The 20,736-nt window shown below is 37.1% G+C and overlaps 1 protein-coding gene across 3 annotated transcripts in view; it reads right to left on the reverse strand.

The window, feature by feature from the left end:
- Nucleotides 1-8,010: 8,010 nt before the first annotated feature.
- clybl (citrate lyase beta like) overlaps nucleotides 8,011-20,736 on the reverse strand; it is a 73,720-nt gene continuing 60,994 nt past the window's right edge. For all 3 annotated transcript variants that reach the window (XM_053495755.1, XM_053495754.1, XM_053495757.1), the window contains 5 exons: nucleotides 16,879-16,980; nucleotides 16,048-16,141; nucleotides 15,691-15,858; nucleotides 11,633-11,757; nucleotides 8,011-10,878 (listed from right to left, as the gene is read on the reverse strand). In XM_053495755.1, the coding sequence (XP_053351730.1) occupies nucleotides 10,783-10,878; nucleotides 11,633-11,757; nucleotides 15,691-15,858; nucleotides 16,048-16,141; nucleotides 16,879-16,980 (585 nt within the window). In that variant the 3' untranslated portion in view covers nucleotides 8,011-10,782. The remainder of the gene's footprint in view (nucleotides 10,879-11,632; nucleotides 11,758-15,690; nucleotides 15,859-16,047; nucleotides 16,142-16,878; nucleotides 16,981-20,736) is intronic.

Genomic DNA, 20,736 nt, shown 5'->3' on the forward strand with positions numbered 1-20,736 from the left:
TCTTCTCTTCAATGGGGCATTAATCCCAGCATGATTAAGCACAGAAGCTTACTTAGAAGAATCCCCTAAACTATCCCGATTGCGTCACAGCCCACATGCCCTATGGCCCCCTGCTAAGGCTTTACTCAGGTGGCTGAAGGTTTTTAAACATTACAAACTCATTTCTTTGTCCCCAGCTGACCTTAAAACAACCATTAGGCATGGCTTTGAAACAGTAATAACTATGCTTCATAGACTTAGGGTCTGTTTATATCACTGATGGCTTCCATACCTGCAGTGCAGCATTTTAAAGAGGACATACAATGAGTACACACTGTATCTTCTCAGCTTATGAGAAGTCTTTTCCTTCACCGCAGGTTTATGTAAGGTTTGTAGTTTCATGTGTCATAGATTTCATATGTGGATTTCTACATGAAAATGTTGAATCTCATATGACATCATCCAAATCATCATCCAAAATTATAGTAAGCACAATATGGTGATATCAGGTTCCAGATTGATTGCTGAAGTCTGTGTGGTAAAATGTCAGAAAGATTGAGAATATTTATAATTAAGAAGCATTTAATTTTGTTTAAGAAACATTTTTGATAAAAACCAGGTGTATTACCTTGTCACAGTTGAAAGAGCATTTAACATCTTATTAAGTAAAGTAATATCACTCTGAAGTTCTTAAAGTCTATTGATGTTAGACCAATATTATCTGACATTAAGCTCCTGTAGAATTATCTAAATAAAAAAATAAAAATACTTTGCTAGCCACAGGTCTTCTTTAATTGCTGTAAATAGAAAAGAGAGATGAATGAAGTCAGCCAATGAGTCCAAGTATATACCAGGGGTGACAGCAGCAGTGATGGAATCGGCCAGCTGAAGAAGTAGTCCCAATGGAGACTTTACAGTGGTCTGTCCCAGTCACAAGACAAATTGTATAATTAGGCTTAACTCTTAGGGGAAGGGCACCTTTGCCCCAGTCTTGACATTTGCAATGGTAAATGACAGAATGTTTCACTAAAATAACCGGCCAAATTAATCTTGGTCACGTGTAATAATCTCTGAAAGTATTAATTGGTTCACCTTTGCTTCCCCTCTTCTTAATGCATTTATACACAAGAGAAATAAGCTTATCATAATTCAAATGAAATTGATATGATCAATGTATACCAAGTATTCAATTTAGCCCATGGAAAATAAACTACTTCCAAATCAAATGTTTGCCTAACCATATACCATTATGAAACAGCATAGAAAGCATTTTCAGCATTTGATAATGCAGACTTTCCGCTTTTGTATATCGAAAAACACTTGTATATGTAGATATAGACTGTTGATAGGCGAGATGAATCTTTGGTGCTGATGTGCGACAGATCCCAAACCTGGAATGGAGCTCGACTTTGCTCTCCTGGGCTACTTCCATCAGCACTGTGTGTGTGTGTGTGTGTGTGTGTGTGTGTGTGCGACAGAGAGAGAGAGAGAGAGAGAGGGAGACAGATACAGTAGGAGGGTGAAGCCTTCTTTCCACACAGGAAGCCCCCCCAGAGGAGCGTTCATTAGGGCTGAGACTCCCTGGTGCTTCTTACCTGAGAGCATCTACTCTCAAACACATTACACACATCCAAACACACACGCACGCACACGCACGCACACAAATCTAGTCTGAATACAGGGGCGCACAAAATGTTCGAAGCGACCGGCCTTGAGCAGGGCTGATTGTCACAGAAATAAGCAACACACGAAACAGTATGCTTATTAGCTTCAGACTGCATTACTGGCCTATTTTCCGTCAGCAGTAGAAGGCGTGTTGCAGCCGACGGGTGTTCAGATTTGTTATGCAGGTCTGCAGCGTGCTAGAGATGTCAGTGCTGCAAAGAACCGTAAAAAAAGTAACGACACTGACAAGCGGCGCATCTATTCACACAGCAGATTTAGTCTACTCCACTATTGTCGGGTGGCTGTAAGAAACTCACACGAGACCGAAAGCTTTTGCTATTGTACAAGAAAACACACAAAAGCCACAAATCAAGCAGCACATAAGCTATTTAAATCGTTCACTTTATGGCGTAGTAAAACGGCATTTACCAGCCTATACAACTAACCCATTCAGATATTAAAATGCTGATAATTGTATATGACAAAACTAAAAAAGTTCTTTTTATGTTTAGATTAATATCTCATAATATATAGATTTATAAAAATTCGAGGAAAATAATATCTCTTTTGTATAAATTTAAACAACCAGAAAATATTGTCCCAGCTTGAATTTTTGCACTTATGTAATACATTATTCTTGTTACTACTATAAGACGGTGACGAAGGTTTGGGCCGCGCCCTTTTTTTGACGTGAGAACTTTAAACTTTACCTCTCCACACTGCGCTAGGGAACTTCAGGGGTCAAGTGGTTCATTAGGCCTATCCCCTTTTCTCTGCCTTGTGTGCTTCTCTAATGCCATGCCTCACAAACTCTTCGGATTCGAATTCGATTAAGTCCTATGAATGCATAGTTGCTTTCAAAAACCAACAGGGGGTTGATTTGAAACTTTCGCTAAGTGCATAAAGACTAGATTTAGACTAGCATCAGGTATAGCTAGTTCAGGAGTGGTTTATTAGACGAAGCTAATATTTAATTTGAACGTGAACTGTAACACTGTACTGTAAACTCACAAAACAAAATGCTCATGCTGTTTTCCTGCGTTCAGCATAAAATGAACCGAATATCCTGGTGCTTACATTCAAAGAAACTTCGCATTAATCGAGGAAAATTGGTTGAAAAAAATAATAAAATAAATAAATAAATAAAATAATCCAACGCAACAGGTTCCACGTAACTCTTCAGCTGCTTTACCTTGTAGGGCGCATTAATTTAATCATGCTATAAAAAATTCTTATTTATTTGTATTAATAATAATAATAGTTATTATTATTATTATTATTATTATTATTATTATTTTTATTATCATTTATAAATTAAAGCATGATTAAGTTAATGAGCCCTACAAGGTAAAGCAGCTGAAGAGTTACGTGGAACCTGTTGCGTTGGATTATTTTATTTATTTATATATATATATATATATATATATATATATATATATATATATATATATATATATATATATATTTTTTTTTTTTTTTACAAATTTTCCCCGATTTACGCAAAGTTGCTTTGAATTTAAGCACTATTATTATTATTATTATTATTATTAATAATAATAATGATAATCTCATAATAATTATTATAATAATATTTATTATTATTATTATTATTATTATTATTACAGAAACAACAACAACTATTATTATTATTATTATAATTATTATTATTATCGTGGATGTTGTCAGATATAATAAAAAATATATTATTGTTGTTATCATTGTTATTATTCTTGGGAAACCTCTGTGTGGCATTTTCATTAGAATGTTAGATATGGATTAGTGCATAAAACAATTTGTAGTAGTTAAATAGACAGTAGTATATAAAATAGTATATAAATAGACATAACTTTCTTTTTCTATATACAAAAGAAGTTGGGGGGAAAGGGGAATCAAGGAGAAGCCGAGAAATTGTGTAAATTAGCCAATTAAACTGGCGCGGGTGTTACAGCTATGGATCTCTGAAAGTCCCGCCAGCAGCCTATAGGACGAACTTGTGTAATTGGATTAGAGAAGATGGTGTCACACGACAATTAAAAACGGCACGCGGCGAACCAGAAAACTAGAAATGTGATCAAACAGGCTAATTAAGTACAGATCGACTCTTAAAAACTAATTAAATACACACCATATCGGCATATTTATCACCAAATATGTTTAGCAGGGGTGTGTAATCCAAACGTAGTGCAAACGAATTTGGTCATTATAGACTAAGCTTTAAGAAAATATTATTATTGTATATTATTTTTGTATGTCATGATTCTTAACTTGTGACGTCACTTTGCTGAAACAGGTAGGCTATTTATTTCATAAATAAATTTAGCCTGGAGGCTATATAAGACGATTTGTAGAAAGCAAGTAAAATATAGGCTAGATGCGCGAGATGTAAAAATGCAGAAGTAAAATATTATATGTGCAGGAATATGTTTCCGATCGATTCAAGCTGTGCATGAATATGTCATATCTCATCGAATAACCTACCTGAGACTAAAATCAACAAGAGACAGTCCATGTGATTAATTTAGGCTATATAAGACTTAAAACAATGTGCAACTCTCCAAAATATAAGACGAGCAGCGCTGGAAAACTCTTTTTTTTTTGCATTCTTTAAATGGCATCATTTGTAAATATCCCTCAAAAGAAATCTGAATATAGACTTTAAATTAATATTTTTTGTACAAATAAATGCATCAATTAAAAATGATTTAAACCTAAAACCATACGTTACGCTGATTTTACTTTGACAGATAGCGGGAGGAATCTAGAGGAGTAATTTCTAAACTAATGCGCGCTTCACACTTGAATGATAAATATGCTGGGGCATAAAACAGCGATATAGATTCATGCAGATACAAATCCCATTCAGCCACCTAGAGTAAAATGAATTCGTGTATACAAATATATCTCTCTTCATATTGTTGTTTTATTTGATTCCTTTTTTTATATATTGCATTTTTTTTTGTTTGCATTTTGCATGAATTTGTAAAACATAGACCAGTTGAAGTTCAGTTTGTCCACATGTCTACCAGGCGGAATGAGAAAGAAACAATGAATCCTTTAATGTCCTAGTGATGAACACCCATTCTTATGCTTCCACAAATTTGACAGCATCCGGTGGCGCACATCTTCAGCGGTGGCGCCTGCGTTGTTCTTCTTTTATCAGAAAATCAGTGGGTGAGAAGGTGGAAGCTGCACAAAGTACTCAAATCACACAGCAAGCTCTGTGCTCCTCCAACGCGCATTTATTTCATCTCCACCATGAAACAGAACGCTGCCTCGCTTTAATTTTTCTCTAATTTATCAGCAATTGTGTGATCACGAGTTACAGTTTGTTGGAAGAGACAGTGCGCAAAATCATGTTGTACTAGCTCTCTTTCAGACTCTGAACCACTCGAGCTACTTTAGAATAAACGGGAGGAAATTCAGACATTCGCTGGTTTAAAGGCGCTGTAAAGAAAAGCTGGGTGAGAACATGAGTTCGGAGGAAGTATGTGTGTCTGTGTGTGTGTGCCGGAGGGGTGGGGGCGGGAGGATGCACCTGCTCATTAAAGAACTTTAAATTTTTTTTTTTTTTTTTACTATTTCCATAAATAAATATATAATTTGATTTAGTATATTTTTTTGTTATGAACGAATTTTTGTTAGAACAAATACTTGTACTTGTAAAAACCCGCGCAGGATAAACAAGCTTCCGTCAAAAACGAAATAATTAAGTTTCGTGTTTCATTTAACCTTTAATTATTTCTACATTTAAATTTGCTAATCAATGCGTAAAACAATGACATTTTAAACACACTAAATTGCGTTAAATTACAATTATTTTAACAATTTGGTCATAAGACAAATGTAATTAATGTGGTTTTTTTATTCCTAACTACTACTACTAATACTAATAATAATAATTATTATTATTATAATAATGATAATATAATAATAATAATAATAATAATAATAATAATAATAATAATACAAATAATAATAATAGGGAATAATGGACATAAGCAACAGACTGGAACTATGAAGTGAATAACATGTAACTAACAAGTAAGCCAACACAGTAAAAATGTACAAGTTTGTGAAAACCTTTGGGAGAATGTATGGAGTGTGATTAGCGTAACCCCTTCCTTTAGTTGACTTGAATCCTAGCAACAGCAGACAAAAGGACCCGTGGCTTTTATAGTGAGCTTTAGGGGAAAGTTTCTCTGCTTTGATCTACCTCTGTTTCCAGTGTTTCACACACAGCCATGTCTGCCCAAAGGAAGCGACACACAATGTCCCCAAGTTTCACAAGATCCAGGACTTTCTACGAGATGAGTCACTGAGCCAGAGAAAGAGAGGCACCTCACTTAATAGGAAAACCAGGGTTGATGTTGCATCGGGGTGGGTTAGACAAGACGCCCAAAACAAAATAAAAATTATCCCTAAGAATGGTCAGTCACTAAATGGCCAATCATTGACTGAATATTTTTGAACGTACATCCAGCATAAACTGAATCTAGCTTAAAAACAAACAAAAACACATACAGACTATGAACCTATATGTGCTAAAATCAACCATTAAGTTCACATTTTAGCTTATAAAGCATTAAACCTCAATGCTGTTCATCTTAAACGTCTGAATTCAGATATTCAGATAAAAATGTGAATTCAGATTCAGATTTTTGTTAAAATGCTTAAATACATTGACAAAAATGTTTTAATCTACTATTAGAAGCCCTGCAACAATTCAAAGCACTTTATATGATCGATAGCTGCAGACCTTTCAACTGAGAGTATAATACACAACTTTAGTCTGTCTGCTCGTACTGCTTGGCTTCCCCCCCCCCACATTGTAGGTCTAATGTAAGCTGCCTCAGTTTAAATCTAATATATTATAAAAGACCTTATATCAGAAAATGCACAACATCTTTAAAAATCTGTCAACATGAAAACCGTGTTATAAAGTTGTGCGTGTACAGAGAGAAAGAAACGAATGCACGTCAACTGAATATAAGTCAGATTTGTCGGGATCATGAGCCACTTCCGCCCAATTTTCTGTAGCGCTGTGGATAAAGCAGAGAAGGGTCACAACAACTCTGTACCATGTTTTATTCCAGGCTCTGCTAAGGTGCTGAGTGTGTGTGTGTGTGTGTGTGTGTGTGTTTACTTTTACCTCCATCTGTGTGTAGTTATAAGCGTTTATCCCTTATTTTCCCCTCTCATTGTCTACCGCGTTATATTAATAGCTTCATCAGAAAACCGATCTGTGCTGAACAGCAATGCGGTTCATTCCCACTCTTTATTTTTTGCCTCCGAATTGAATTTAATTTCAATTATGTTATTTTTCTAAATCATCTCAGACTTAAGACGCCCCTTGTTCACGCCATAAACAATTGAGTTTTATTGCAGGGGAATGAATGATCTGTGCTGAAATTAGTTTGTCACATATTGTCATTAGCAGCCTCGTAAAACAATGCAGTCATTATTGGCAGATCCCCGGGCGAGAAATGAGCCCTGTCACACGGGCCCCATTGGCATTAATGAAAATATGCTAAGCGTTTCGTTTTAATTTCGTTTTGCCGGTGGTTTGCATACATGCATTCTCTCCGGCGGATTTATATCTGAGCTCATTTATGAAAGACATAACAGAGAATATAAAGTGATTAGAGTCTAGCTATAATTGAGTCAAGCCTTGCTGAGGTCCTAATCGTGTTAATTGTAATGAACTCTCTCTGGGAATACCAGTAAATGTATTTAAATAATTCCGCCTTTTGAGTTGAGGAGATTATGCAGCATTATTATATTAAGTAAGCATAATAGAAATGTCATGAAAAATGGTCACTAATACACACACACGTTTATTCATGTGAGTGGGTACGTTTTAAGCAGCATCCCAGGTGACTCCCACTGAAAACTGTTGAGAGAAGTTTAAAGAATACAAAAATTCCAGATTACAATGAGAGTATTTATTTAACCGAAAATATATTCCATATCATAAAATACTAACTAGAAACTTACAGTATTGTAAGCAATGTCAATGTTACTGAGTAGTGATTTAGGCTGCAGGATTTGATTTAAATAAATAAGTAAATAAATCGCATTGCAATTATTTTGACACACATTGGGACTGCAATATGCAACTATTAAATGCCCTATTTTGGATTCAAACGTATTTATCTAGGCTATCTAACACCAAACAATGGCGTTTATATTATTTATCATGTAAAAAAAAAAAATAATAATAATAAAAAAAAAATAAAATATATATATATATATATATATATATATATATATATATATATATTAGGCTCAACATAAATTTCCATCTATTACCTGTAATAAACCGCAGCATAAATAATTTCCTAAGTAACTGCACAGATCCGTATCATGATTTTTATGGGATTAAGTGTGCAGCACTATCAATAACCAAATAAATGCATTGCAAATGACATGGAAAAGTCTACTCAGGGGTTAACATACAATATTGCTTCAATATGGTCAATAAAATCAATAGCTAAAAGTTGGTCTTTTTAAAAAAGAAACAAACAGAAACAGCAAACAAAAACGAGTTAAGTACTAATGACTGAAGAAGGAGAATGAGACCACCCCAAGAGTTTAGAATGAATTGAACAGTAAATCGAGGTGTGGTTATGTTTCTTCTTTATTTTGACAGAGACCGAATAGACATGACAAGCAGGACAAGGGTTCCGTAAGCTCTCTAAGACTTACGACAGCTTTGCCAGAATCCTCAACCCAGGCATCTATCCCATCTTACAATTCTACTTTAAATCCATTGGCTTGTTCGACTTAATGCTCAGCATTCTGTCAGAGTAGCTCACTTACACAGCACTTTGTCTCAGTGTGAGAAACACTGCAGTGTCTGACAAGCCACCGGACTACCTCCATTACTGACACACGATGGGAGTTTAGAATCCGAGGCAGAGAGAAACAATGTAAAAACCATTAACAAATTAAAAATAAATGAGTGAAAGCCTAAAAGAAGTGGGTTGTGGGTAGGGTGGAAGTGTGGGCCAAATGCCAGGCAGGCAGCTTACTGTCAGCCTTTTGGGCCGGTCACAGCAGTGGCCTCCATCTTTTTGTCTGCATCTCTTGGCTGGCACTGAGCTACAACCTGAAGTTCTCACCACAGACATGATCGATCATATCACACCCAGCTGAACCGCTTTTCCGAGGCCTTCATTTCCATAGTGACCACCTGAACGATTAACCATCCAACCCCTCCACCCTGCTCTCATACTCCCACCCCTCTGTATGACTTGCCCAGACCTCATCAACTACAAAAAAACAAAACAAAAGACTGACAGAAACAAGAAATAACAGTGAACTTCATAGAACCTATTCATGAGGGGAAAAAATAAGCACAAGCTTCAACATTACATTAGTTCATTTGAAATAAGATCCAAGAGATTTCTTTCAGAAGAAGCTTTCTTAACAAAAGGCAGACTTGAATGTTTGTATGAGGACAATGGTGGCATGTTCTTCTAGTTCTTGGGCATGTTCAGGACAAAAAGCGAGCAATTCATAGGCTCAACGGATGCTGTCTGCTATCCAGGAATCTCTGCAATCCACAAGGCCGAAGCAACAAAGCAGTGCAAAATGCGAGAAACTGTGGCTATTTACTTACAACAAAGTGGACAAACACCATCCCCTGCAGTGTGTGTGTTTCTGAGAGAGAGAATGAGTGTAAGTGTGTCATGTTGCCACACAGGTCAGCTTAGAGCTGATGCCTGTTTCAAGACGTATTCATACCCCCCACTTCAGCAGCTCAGAGTGCCCTCCTAAACAAAGGCCTGTGGTTTGGAGTGGGCCGCTGGCTCTCGTCTCACTGTGGGTTTAAGGACATTTATGGCGGCTCTTTGGCAAATGCTGCTTTGATGTACTGTGGCCTGGTTGAGCCTGGAGGAGCCTCAGGGCTGAATGGGGAAATAAGTGTTTGTTTGCCCTTTCCCCAGACACGTCAAGCCCTGGCCCAGGAGCTGACCCGAGGGAGGCAGGAATATATACGCACACAGTAGAATGAAAACACACACACACACACACACACACACACACACACACACACACCTCTTTTTTTTCTCAACTACACATACATATGTATGCAAATATTTAGTTTGGTTATTAGTGACACCCAATGTTTGAGGTACACCAACTACACACTTAATGACCACTTTATTAGAAACACCTGCACATATATATATGCAACTATCCGCTCAGGTGACAGCAGTGTGAAGCATAAATTTATGCAAAAAAATAAGGTCAAGATATTCTATTAGTATAAGTCAGTTAATGTTCAGATCAAACATCAGAAATTGGGTGTGTGTTTGATTTGAGTGATGTTGACTGTGGCATGGTTGCTAAAGCCAGATGGGCTGAGTATTTTAGAAACTGCTGATTTCTTGGAATTTCTATAACACACAATAGTCTTTATAGTTAAATCAATTACAGAAAAAGAAAACTGTCCAGTGAGCAACAGTTCTACAGACAGAGATGATTTGAGAGAAGACACAGAAGAATGGCCAGGCTGGTTGGAGCTGACAGGAAGGTTATAGTTCTTCAATTAACCAAACTATACAACCACGATGAGCAGAAAAGCATCTCACAGTGCATGCCACCATACATAAATACATTAAGGTGGATGGGCTAAAATTGAAAAAGGCCACAGCAGATTCTTATATTATCAGTTAAGAACAGGAATCAAAGTCTACTGCAGGTGCATTCTCGCCAAAAGTGGACAGTATGGAAGTGACATAATGCCGCTGGCCTCTGCTAATAATAAATCTAAATTGTATGGAATGCAATTTGTACATGGAAAATTTGAGAAACAGTCTGTGTATAACTAATGTATATACACTTCATGTGTACTTGGAAAAAAACAACCAATCAGTGCGAGTATAAGGTAGGTTAAGCTAATAAATTGGAAAATTAGCATTCTAAAAATTTCACAAAAATAAAACAAAGGAAAAACAATTCTTATAATCACTTCTTTGACATTGAAGACACTCCCATCAGGCCACGCAGTAGTGCCCTATAGAGTCGTAGATGAGTCACTGTTAATGGTCTGAGAGGGCACGCATCTGTCTGAGGTTAACAGTTTTTTGTCCGATGTCCCGCACAGTGACAGATATGGCTGCCCAGTTTGGCTCACTTGCCCATGACAGCTCTGGCCAAGGTGACGATGTTCTGGGCCTGCTTTAACGACGGCATGTCAATCATACTGCCACGGAAGGTGAACGCACCCTAGAGAGAACAAAGCACAACACCGGGAGGGGGGATAAAACGTATTGTAATTCTTATAATATATACACATATAACTCAAAAATGTATTTGCAGTAATTATGAGATTATATTAAGTAGCATAATGCTGGTAAAGAGAATTGCTAAACACAGACAACTTGTCCTTCACAGCCACATGAATTATTGCTGGAAGTCTTTTATTTGATTGTTAAATGCCTTTCTTTACTTTACTACTGCACTGTGTCAAATATTTCCATTCAGCCTGTATCACCTCCCAAAAGAAAGAAGCTTTTATTACACACAGCCATGCTTGTATTTTTGTCTGTAAAGTGCAATGTACTGATTTTAAAATTGGCAATGCTTTAGCCTAAAATACCAAGTGACAGGTTGTTTACTAGACTTTTCTTGTATAAAGGCTTTAAGTGGTCAATGAGGGCTTAAACAGAAAACCAGAAAAATATGGTGTAATGTTGGCTGAAAAAAAAAAAAAAGACCATGTAAGGACTCGAGGCTAAACTTAGTCTAAGAATTACTGGCAGCAAAAATCAGGCAGATTGGACATCACCAACACACCACTGTGTAGAAAGCACCAGACTCAGTGAGGCATTAAATTGGAAATGATAATGTTTCATCAAACTCTAAATAGCAGAGAGACGTGGTCATATTGATATTCAAGTTTAAACTCTCTCTCAGTGCAAACAAAATATGAAATCCGTTAGAGAACAGTAATAAAGGAGATCATGATGCAGTAATGTACCTTTCCTAGCTTCTGGTGCTCCTCAAATGCAGCAATTAACTCGGCGGCCCAATTAACTCTGTCTGGACTGGGTGAGAATTCCTCTTGAACAGCACTGATTTGATTTGGGTGGATGACTTGCTTCCCTTGAGAAAAAGGCCAGAGGTGTGGGACAATTTTCACCATTAAAGCACATCACTAACAAATAAGAATCATCGTAAATCAAACTTGCTTCATTGTATTCTGACGATTACCAAATACAAATCCAGATCTCTCTTTTGAACTAGGAAGTGTAAATTGCAAAATTACAAGTTCACAGGTGTGACTCAATAGAGACAGAGTCCTTATTAACTTTTTATAAAGACCTATAAACATAACATAAGGGTAAGAAGATGCCAAGCCCATGAAATGAGATGGTGGAGAAGGCTGCACAGTGTAAAAATGCACATGGGCAGAGAAAAGCCTGAGCTGGAAGCATAACGGGCTTTGTTGTGCTTTGAATGTGGAAAGTCGGCTTTCCCGAGGCAACAGCAGTGGGCACACACCATCTCCTCTTATTTTGGCATGGCTCCCTGGCCAGGCTTGAATTTGAGCGACACAGCAGGCAGAGAGGATGCTATGAATCATGGGTGTCATCCTGATTTTCGCCCTGTGCCCCGCTGAACTCTGAAACTTTATTGCACGCTTAGTTACACTTCAATCTGAGCTGGCCTCTGTCAGCCTCTGCTTTTTATTACAGAGCTGTGGGCATGAAACACACACAAATACGAACATACAGTTCTATGACAAGTGTTCGAACACACACACACACACACACACACACTCACACAAAAGGGACTGACATGCAAAAAGCTGATAGCTGGACGAAAACATTTATACATACTGTAAAAAAACAATATCTCTGTATATGTAAGACAACATTTTAGTCTTCTTTTTCCACTAAACGGAAAGACTGACAAATAAACAAACCAAGAAATAAATTCATGCCGATGTGGAATGACCACCCAAACAGGCTGTAAGTGGAATCATGTGATTTATGATGTTGCTTACCAAAGAAAAAAAATGGGAATGAAACACAGAAAAAAGGATTATTATCTTCCAACATCACCAAAAGCATATATTTCCACATGTAATGCATTTCAGCTTCACACTAAAACATACGACCCTCTTCACATTTTATTAACACACTCTTGCATTATTCCTACATTAATGCATTTGCATTTTATTTCCAGACATGTAGACAGAGCATTCTACAATAAGACTTCTGTTTTGCACATATTCCAGAAAGGTTAATGAATCATTTACTCAGCTGTGTACTGTTAAAATACTGACAGTAAGACTTGCATTTTAAAATTAAATAAACCAAAGCAGTTTGTTTTAGGTGCTTCCAGCTATTGGCTTTGGGTTAGTATAGATAGAGGACTAAGAGTGTGTACTATCTCTCTGTTCCCAGAGGAGCCGGCCTGTTGGATCAACAGCCTAAAGAGGAGGCTCAGGGCCCACGCCTGCGACGCCCATCCCAGAAAAGGCTGGCAGGGGGTAGTTCCCTCACATCAACAAAATATGCCCCCTTCCCTCTAGTGCCACCTGTTCAGGAGCTGCCTGCTCTGAGCCAGCTAATGACAGAGCCAGCAAAGGGGGCGTGCCAGGCATTCTTACTGCGCTGCTATTGGTCGGCCGCATTGCATCATTTATGCCCCCTGAAGCCAGCAAGCCAATCACACAGTGCCATCTGGAGAGGTTTGTCTCATTGGCGTGTTGTGGTTTAGCAGAGAGGCCTCTGTTAGGCAAGGTTCAAAGTACAACATTTTGGCAGCCTAATTATTAATATTTTTTTTAGGATGAGCTGAAATGTGTGGTCACAGTTTCTTTATTTTTATTTTGCAACAGGATATTAGTAATGAGGTGGAATGCATGCAAAGCGTAGTGTGTCACAAACTAGCATTCTATGACGATGATTAAAAAAAAGAAAGAAAGAAAATATCTAAAAACACTAATCAAGATTCCAGGCACAGCTATGTACAGTATGAAATTACGTAGATGTGACTTTTCTAAGTCAACATTTCCATTTCCATTTAGGCATTTGGCAGACGCTCTTAGCCAGAGCGACTTACATTTTTATCTCATTAAGTCAAGCCATAGATCAAGCGATACTGGATATACAGCTAACCTAATAGGACCCATGTTCATTTCAGAAAATACATAAAGAATTTACAAAGCAGACTAAAATTTCACATATTTTAAATTATAAAACTATTTATAAAATAACTAAATATTATATGTATATATATTATAATGTACAATTCTAATTGGAACTTGAGCATGACATGCACTTTAAACACTATGCTGTAAATGGCAATTATATTACTGAATAAATAAGAATTTAAAAAGCAAAAGAATATCCTGTTCGATTTCCTTTTTTTGTGTCCCCACATACTGTACACACACTGATACACATCCAGGGGATGTAAACCATCTTCTTCTCACCAAGTGGCAAACAGGTCTCCGAATGAATAGCTCAGATAGTGTGTGTACTGTATGTGTGTGTTGTGGAGAAACCATCTTTATGGGCATTCATCATATTCTAACCTACCTGCTGATACAGACACACTGTTGAATGGGAAGCTGGCCTGATTGCTGTGCTGCATGCTTAGGCTCCCCTAATGATTATTCAGATTATACCCAACCCAAAATTTGTGGCTTTTTTCAAAAACATTTATTAATTGCAAAATTATAAAATAGAAAAATAAATACATTTACTTCAACCACTAATTTTTTCTGTTGTTTTGAGGTTTAAAGTGTTCTGAGCAGTCATGAAATTTTGGGGGGTTTAATCATATGCACACATCAGTAATAAATAACAGCTTAAAACCACATGCAACCACATTTGTTGGATATTTAATATGTCATTGTTGTGAAATAAAATGTGGACGTGGCGTAAAGGGCGGGGAGGGGGGGAGGATGCAGGATAAATAAGAAGCATGAGAATACTGCAAGACAAAAGTGCTCTGGAGGAATGGCAGTGTTTCTGTAAACAGAGATGTGCAGGGGGAACGGTGTGTGTTCTGCAAACAGCCATTACATATTCATTAGTGCAGGCTCTGAGGAGGGCTGCCTGGCCTCCTGTGGCCAGTTACCCACTCACCGGGACTACACACACTCGCGTTGCCTGGCTACAAACCCACACAGTGCTAAGCTGCGAACATACGGCCAAGCTCAAGCCACATGCAGACAAATGTGTGTACACTCACTTACATGCAATAAAGGATATGCACAAATGAGCAGAACACAGACATGCACCCACACACATACAAAGTACCTAACCCAATTGTATGTTCAAAAAAATAAATAAAGTTTTTACCCTTTTTTATTTTGAAAAAAAAAAAAAAAACTGTCAGTATATTCATATATAAAATTGTTCATTACTTATTGAAATTCATTGATCAAACAAGAAAACTATTCTTAAATTATCAATCTGTCACACATTTAAAAATTAATCAATTAATCAATCAATCAATTAATCAATCAAATCACTAACACTCAGTTACAAAAAGCATTCTTAAAAAAATGATATAAACACTAATGAAATGATGCTACAGTAAAAATGAAAGACAAAGAAAAAATGAGACAGAAAGTTAGCAAACATTTACATGGCACAGATACATGAAAATAGATGCAGCATAAGTGAGAGCACCTGTTCAGCCTGCATGCACTGTAGCATTCTGGATACACATGCTTCATACAGTAGGAGCTATGAGTATAGTTCATGTTATTGCATTGATGATGTCATAAAAGACTATTCTGCAAATTAGTATAGAAATATAAAAATATTTCATAATAAGTTTAATTTAACATACAAAAATACAGATCAGAGATTATTAGACTTACTACATTGCAATAACATGAATTAATCTGTATTAGAACTATGGGGAGACTGTATTAGATATAAAATAGCCTATATAAATAGGGCATATACCAAATATAGAGAAATGTAAGAAATGTAGAGTAAAGTACATTTCCTCTGTTTGTGGGTGTGCATGTATGTGTAAGTGTGCACATGTAATTTAAGAAAATCCTACCAGTAAAGCCCATGAGTGCACCCTCTCTGGCCTGCTGCCGCAACCCTTCTCCATCCTGATAGTCAATATACACGAGGTCGATAGCCTGCAGGCCAAAGGCTTTGGTGATAACCACCACTTTCTGACGAGCATACAGCAGCTCTCGGGCATCCTTAGTTCTTGTTGCACCTTTAATATGGGAAATTATTGCTTTAAAATTTGACATGATTGCTTTTATTGCTTAAAATCCAAATATTTTGTTTTATTTTTTTTATTTTGAAAAAAATAAAATAAAACAAAATACAAAATACAATACAACTGAGTAACAGCACAGGTCATAGAAGAGTAAAGGACAGAGAAGTGGATTAGATGGCAGACCTATGCTGGCACAGAAATCATCAGAGCCGAAGACTACTCCGTCATGATGCAGACCAACTTTTGGTCCGAGCCGCCGAGCCGCCTCACACACAGCCTGGGACAGACACAGAATACACAAAGAGCTTTGTATATGCATGCTGTGTGTGTGCGTGTGTGTGTGTTGGCACCCAATCAAGTGAATCAGTCAGATGGCTCAAATCCCTCGCTCAACTCGTTCAATCAATGTCTCTGCTTCCGTTCCTCACATAATAGTTCAGACATGGAAAATGATCAGTTATAAAAACAACTCACACACACAACAGATAATTAATGGCCTGACACAGCCATGAGCAGAAGGACGGAAAAGCGGCAAAATCTGTGAAGGCCATCCAAGCTGGGACGGAAGACCATCGCTGTGGCGGGGAGCAGAAAGTTTGGAATGCGAGATGATCGTGTCGGGCATGAAGCAGATGGAATTTGTGTCAGGCTTTTGTTGGGATCCAAATTAATTTCACTTCTCACTGTGACTGTGCAATATTTCCCTGTCTCAGCTCTGGGACACAGTCAGGCCAATATGATTTAAGACAGTGTAAAAAAATTAAAAAATATATGTGGGGGAGGGGGGAGGTCAGCCTGTACATATAGAACTCAGCTAATAATGATAATGCATGTTTATTTATGACTAATTTAATAGAAAGAGTCTAAAAAAAGAAAAAAAATGTAAAAATGTAAAAAAAAAATAATAATCTGAAACAAAAATGGTGACATTTCCCTTTGATCAATGACAGGTTCTTTAATCCCACTGCTTTGTTATTTAAAGTTCTTTCATCTGCACTCTTAGGCCTGCTTTACCTTAAAATTCAGCAACCCAACAGCAGTTTCCACAAAGGTTACCAAGCGAATGGGTTCTATCAGCATCCGGCCTTTTAAGCGCTGCTGAAATCTGTCAACAAACTGACACACAGGCACAAACAAAGACACACACACACATCACTATTTGTTCATACATAATGATTAGTACGATGTACAGGGAATATCAATCATAAAAGATCACAATCTGAAAAAAAAAGCAAATGGTTTGTTATTGTAGTGGCAGATCCTTTTAATCATGTTCACACCGATGGCACATCATGTTTGACAGACAGCCAATTAAATACAAAAAATAAATTCCTCCTGAATTACAGAACATATAGATTTTTTTTTTAAGAAAAAAAATTGCTCTCTCTTGGGGCCCTGGACAAACGCCCGTTTTGCAAGCTCCCTTAAGACGTACAATATGTTCCAATAATAAAAGAGAAAACAAACACGCCAAGGGACAAGATTTTAACTGTCTGGGAGTGCATTCGCTTTCAGTGGGTCTTTTTTATTCCCTTCGGCTTTCCTGGGTAGACAAACCGGAGCGATGTACGACAATCAGAGTGTGATGTGGCACTTCTCCTAGCCTTTTATTTTTTGGCACGTTTTCCAGCTAATATTTGAGCTTACCTAAGAAAGCATTAAAATGAAGTTTAGTTCTTTGAAGACCAAAGCATTCCCTTTTTTTCAACACACCAGTTCACAGCTAGCTGTGCACTGCCAGTGGGGTAGCCCAAATTCCAAAATCTATCATCTGGAAACACACAAAAGCGCTCTCTGTCAGATATTTCCTTCCAAAGCCAGTTAAAAAAGGAGACTGGGTGGAAGAGAAAGAGACAGGGAGAAAGGAAGAAAGCTCAAAGCTGAAATGTGTAATTCCCTGTCGTCGCTCTCCATGCTCGCTCCCTTTTACACACTGGGAATCGAGGATCAAAATAACCTCAGGTAAGTCTAGACCAGTTTTGCCCCTAAATAACGGGGGGAAAATATATATATATATATATATATATATATATATATATATATATAAGAAGTTTCATTGATGTTTTTTTTTTTACCTAATGGGGAAAATTTTAATCATCTCCCTATTCAATCTCAGTAGGATAAATCATATCTGAGAGATTTGCATAAATATAAACCATCAAAGCCTTTTCATCTTCAAAGGGGTTTTCAAGACCCAATAAGCTTTGTACTGTAATCATCTGAGGTCACAACCCTGCAGGAGCAATGCTGCTATGCTAACACAGACGGCTTAGCATAATATTTCCCCTGAAACCTCAGCGAGGACTGCGTTCCCAACGACATCGCATTCCCTATCATCTCCAGCAACCTTTCCACTGGTAGTCCTATTTATCTGCCACCATACTCCTGGTCCTGCATTATGGATCCATTGCCCAGCTCCACATGCAAGCCAGAAATTTATCCTGCGCTCAAGGGAAAATTGATAGCTTTGGCCCAAGTTTCACACGACCCACAGCTTTAGAGGATGCCAGGATTGAGTGGGCTTTCAGGATGTTGAGAAGTGGCAACAAATTACTGCACTTAAGTGGTATTGTATCACAAATGTGTATGGAGGCGGCTTGTAATTGAAATTTACAAAGTGCAGCATATCTCCAGACTGTCCTGATGATGCTTAACAGGTCTGGCAGTAAGCATGAGCGAAAAAAGAGGATCATTTAGACCGGACAGCCAACAGGGGGCATCGGGACAGGCGGCTACAAAAATAGCTTAAATGGTAGAATGCAACTAACGTCCAACTGATTTGTTAAAATGCAATAGAATGGCAAGAAAACTCAAGAAAGGGAGAAGGAAAAAAAATCAGAATAATGACATTCTCAGGGTCCAGTTTCTATTCCTAGATCATTTCTTTCTAAATAATCAAAGCAATGACTATGATTTCCTTGCTTGTTATGTAAAATAGAGCAGCACTATGTCAGCAGTCAAAGAAAGAGATCTAGCGCCAAGAAACTAACAAAATTGAAAGCTAAATATCTTAAAAGAGGTAAGCTTATCCCATAAGAGCCCAGACCCATTTTGCCTTTAAGGGAAATTATGAGGATATAATACGTGTATGAATCAAAATTATTCATTTTTTACATTTCATACAAATTTCCATTATTTTCTTTCGATTGTTTAAAGCTGTTTTGCGACAATGACAATTGATAAAAGCGCTATACAAATAAATTAAAATTTAATTGAATACAGAAAAAACAGACAACATGAATTTGATGAACATGAACATGAATTTTGAAAGAAGTCACATGGCATTTTCCTTAACATTTTTTCGAACTGTCACAAGTATAATTTCTTATATCAATCTGTTTAAAAAATGCTGTCAGAACATAAATATAAATATAAATATATGAGATGTTGAGATATAGGCCCTATATGAGATGTTATTAAATCATTAGAATTGTTAAAAACCTAACTTTAGGACCATACTCTTTAAAATTAGCTAGTTCTGTCACATGTGCTACCTGGGTACACCACCATTTTGGAAACGATATTGTGGGTACACAATTTCACAGATCGTCACATGACTGCTCCAGAATGCTCGTTAGATGTCACTTTGGGACTAAAGAAATTAAACTGTCAGCACCAAGCACTGTAAATGTTGACCACTGTCGCCATACACTTTTTTTCATTGCATTCTGTTGCTAAATTGTTTAAATATGAAATGGTTAAATCAAGTAGAGATATTTGAGAAAGGAGGAAAGTAGTGATTGGAGTCAGTAACCATCACATAATCCATCACCGGTTTGAGTAAACTAATCAATTATTGATTAATAATCGATCTGTGTGGTTTAACTGTTCAGTGCTTCTTGCACTTGTTGTGTTTCCCACCACCATTCATTATTAATACCCCAGAGTACATCACACATACCTACATCAACGAGGATTATTTGCATAAGCATCTATTATTAAGTACATTAACATTACAATCACGACACAGCTGTCAAAGCAAAAGTATTTACCAGTGTACGCATACTACATGTGACAGATTTTGCACATCATACTCTTCATGCTAATATTTATCATTATTGGTGATTTACTTTTGTAATTTGTGGCAAGCAAGCTATAAGACTTAAGATGATGTTTGTGATAGTCAGCTTACATAGTTAATCCTTACTGTACAGTATTATCCTAGTGTTAAAGTAAAACAGTCTGCACAGGAATTAAGCCTATTCTGAAATCATCCTTTGGCCTTTACACACAATACACATACTCATATTTTATGAGTGTTAAGTGTTTGGTGGCCCTCTATTTTAGGGGGGGGGGGGATTTTTCTTACTTTTATTATTTTAATATGTGTTGTTTGGTCTAAATATGATTGCATTAATCTTTTATTTTTTTATTCTCAGAATATGTGCAATATTTTTTAAAAAGATCACAAGATCACTAATTATCTTTCCTTCAACTCACTTATTATTATTTCTAAAGTTAGAGGTGTTATCTAAATAAAGTAATTTTAATACCGTATGGAAAGGGACGTGGAGGTGAATTTCATTTTCATAGGGCCTCCAAAAAGACTGGGCTTGGCCCTATTGCACTGCTTAACTAATAATACAGTTCCCAGGTTAGCAGAGAAAGAAATCTTTCTAACAGGTCAGTGGCTCAATGTGAGCTGACCCTTCTAGACCTTGTCCAGCCTTTACTCAAAAAAAAAAAAGCCACTCTTCAATAAGACCTGCATTAGCCCATCCTTCAGCGGCTGGAAAATGGAGGGGGCCAGGAATTGGTGAGAAAGCGATCATGGGAGAAGAGAGCCCTGGTGGAAAAAAGGGGTTGTGAATGGACAAGTTTTAATTAATTTTCTTCAAAAGAGAACCAGATTAAATGTTTCCGGCCTGCTAA

The sequence above is a fragment of the Clarias gariepinus genome, chromosome 5, assembly GCF_024256425.1.
Source record: "Clarias gariepinus isolate MV-2021 ecotype Netherlands chromosome 5, CGAR_prim_01v2, whole genome shotgun sequence".
Classification (NCBI taxonomy): domain Eukaryota; kingdom Metazoa; phylum Chordata; class Actinopteri; order Siluriformes; family Clariidae; genus Clarias; species Clarias gariepinus.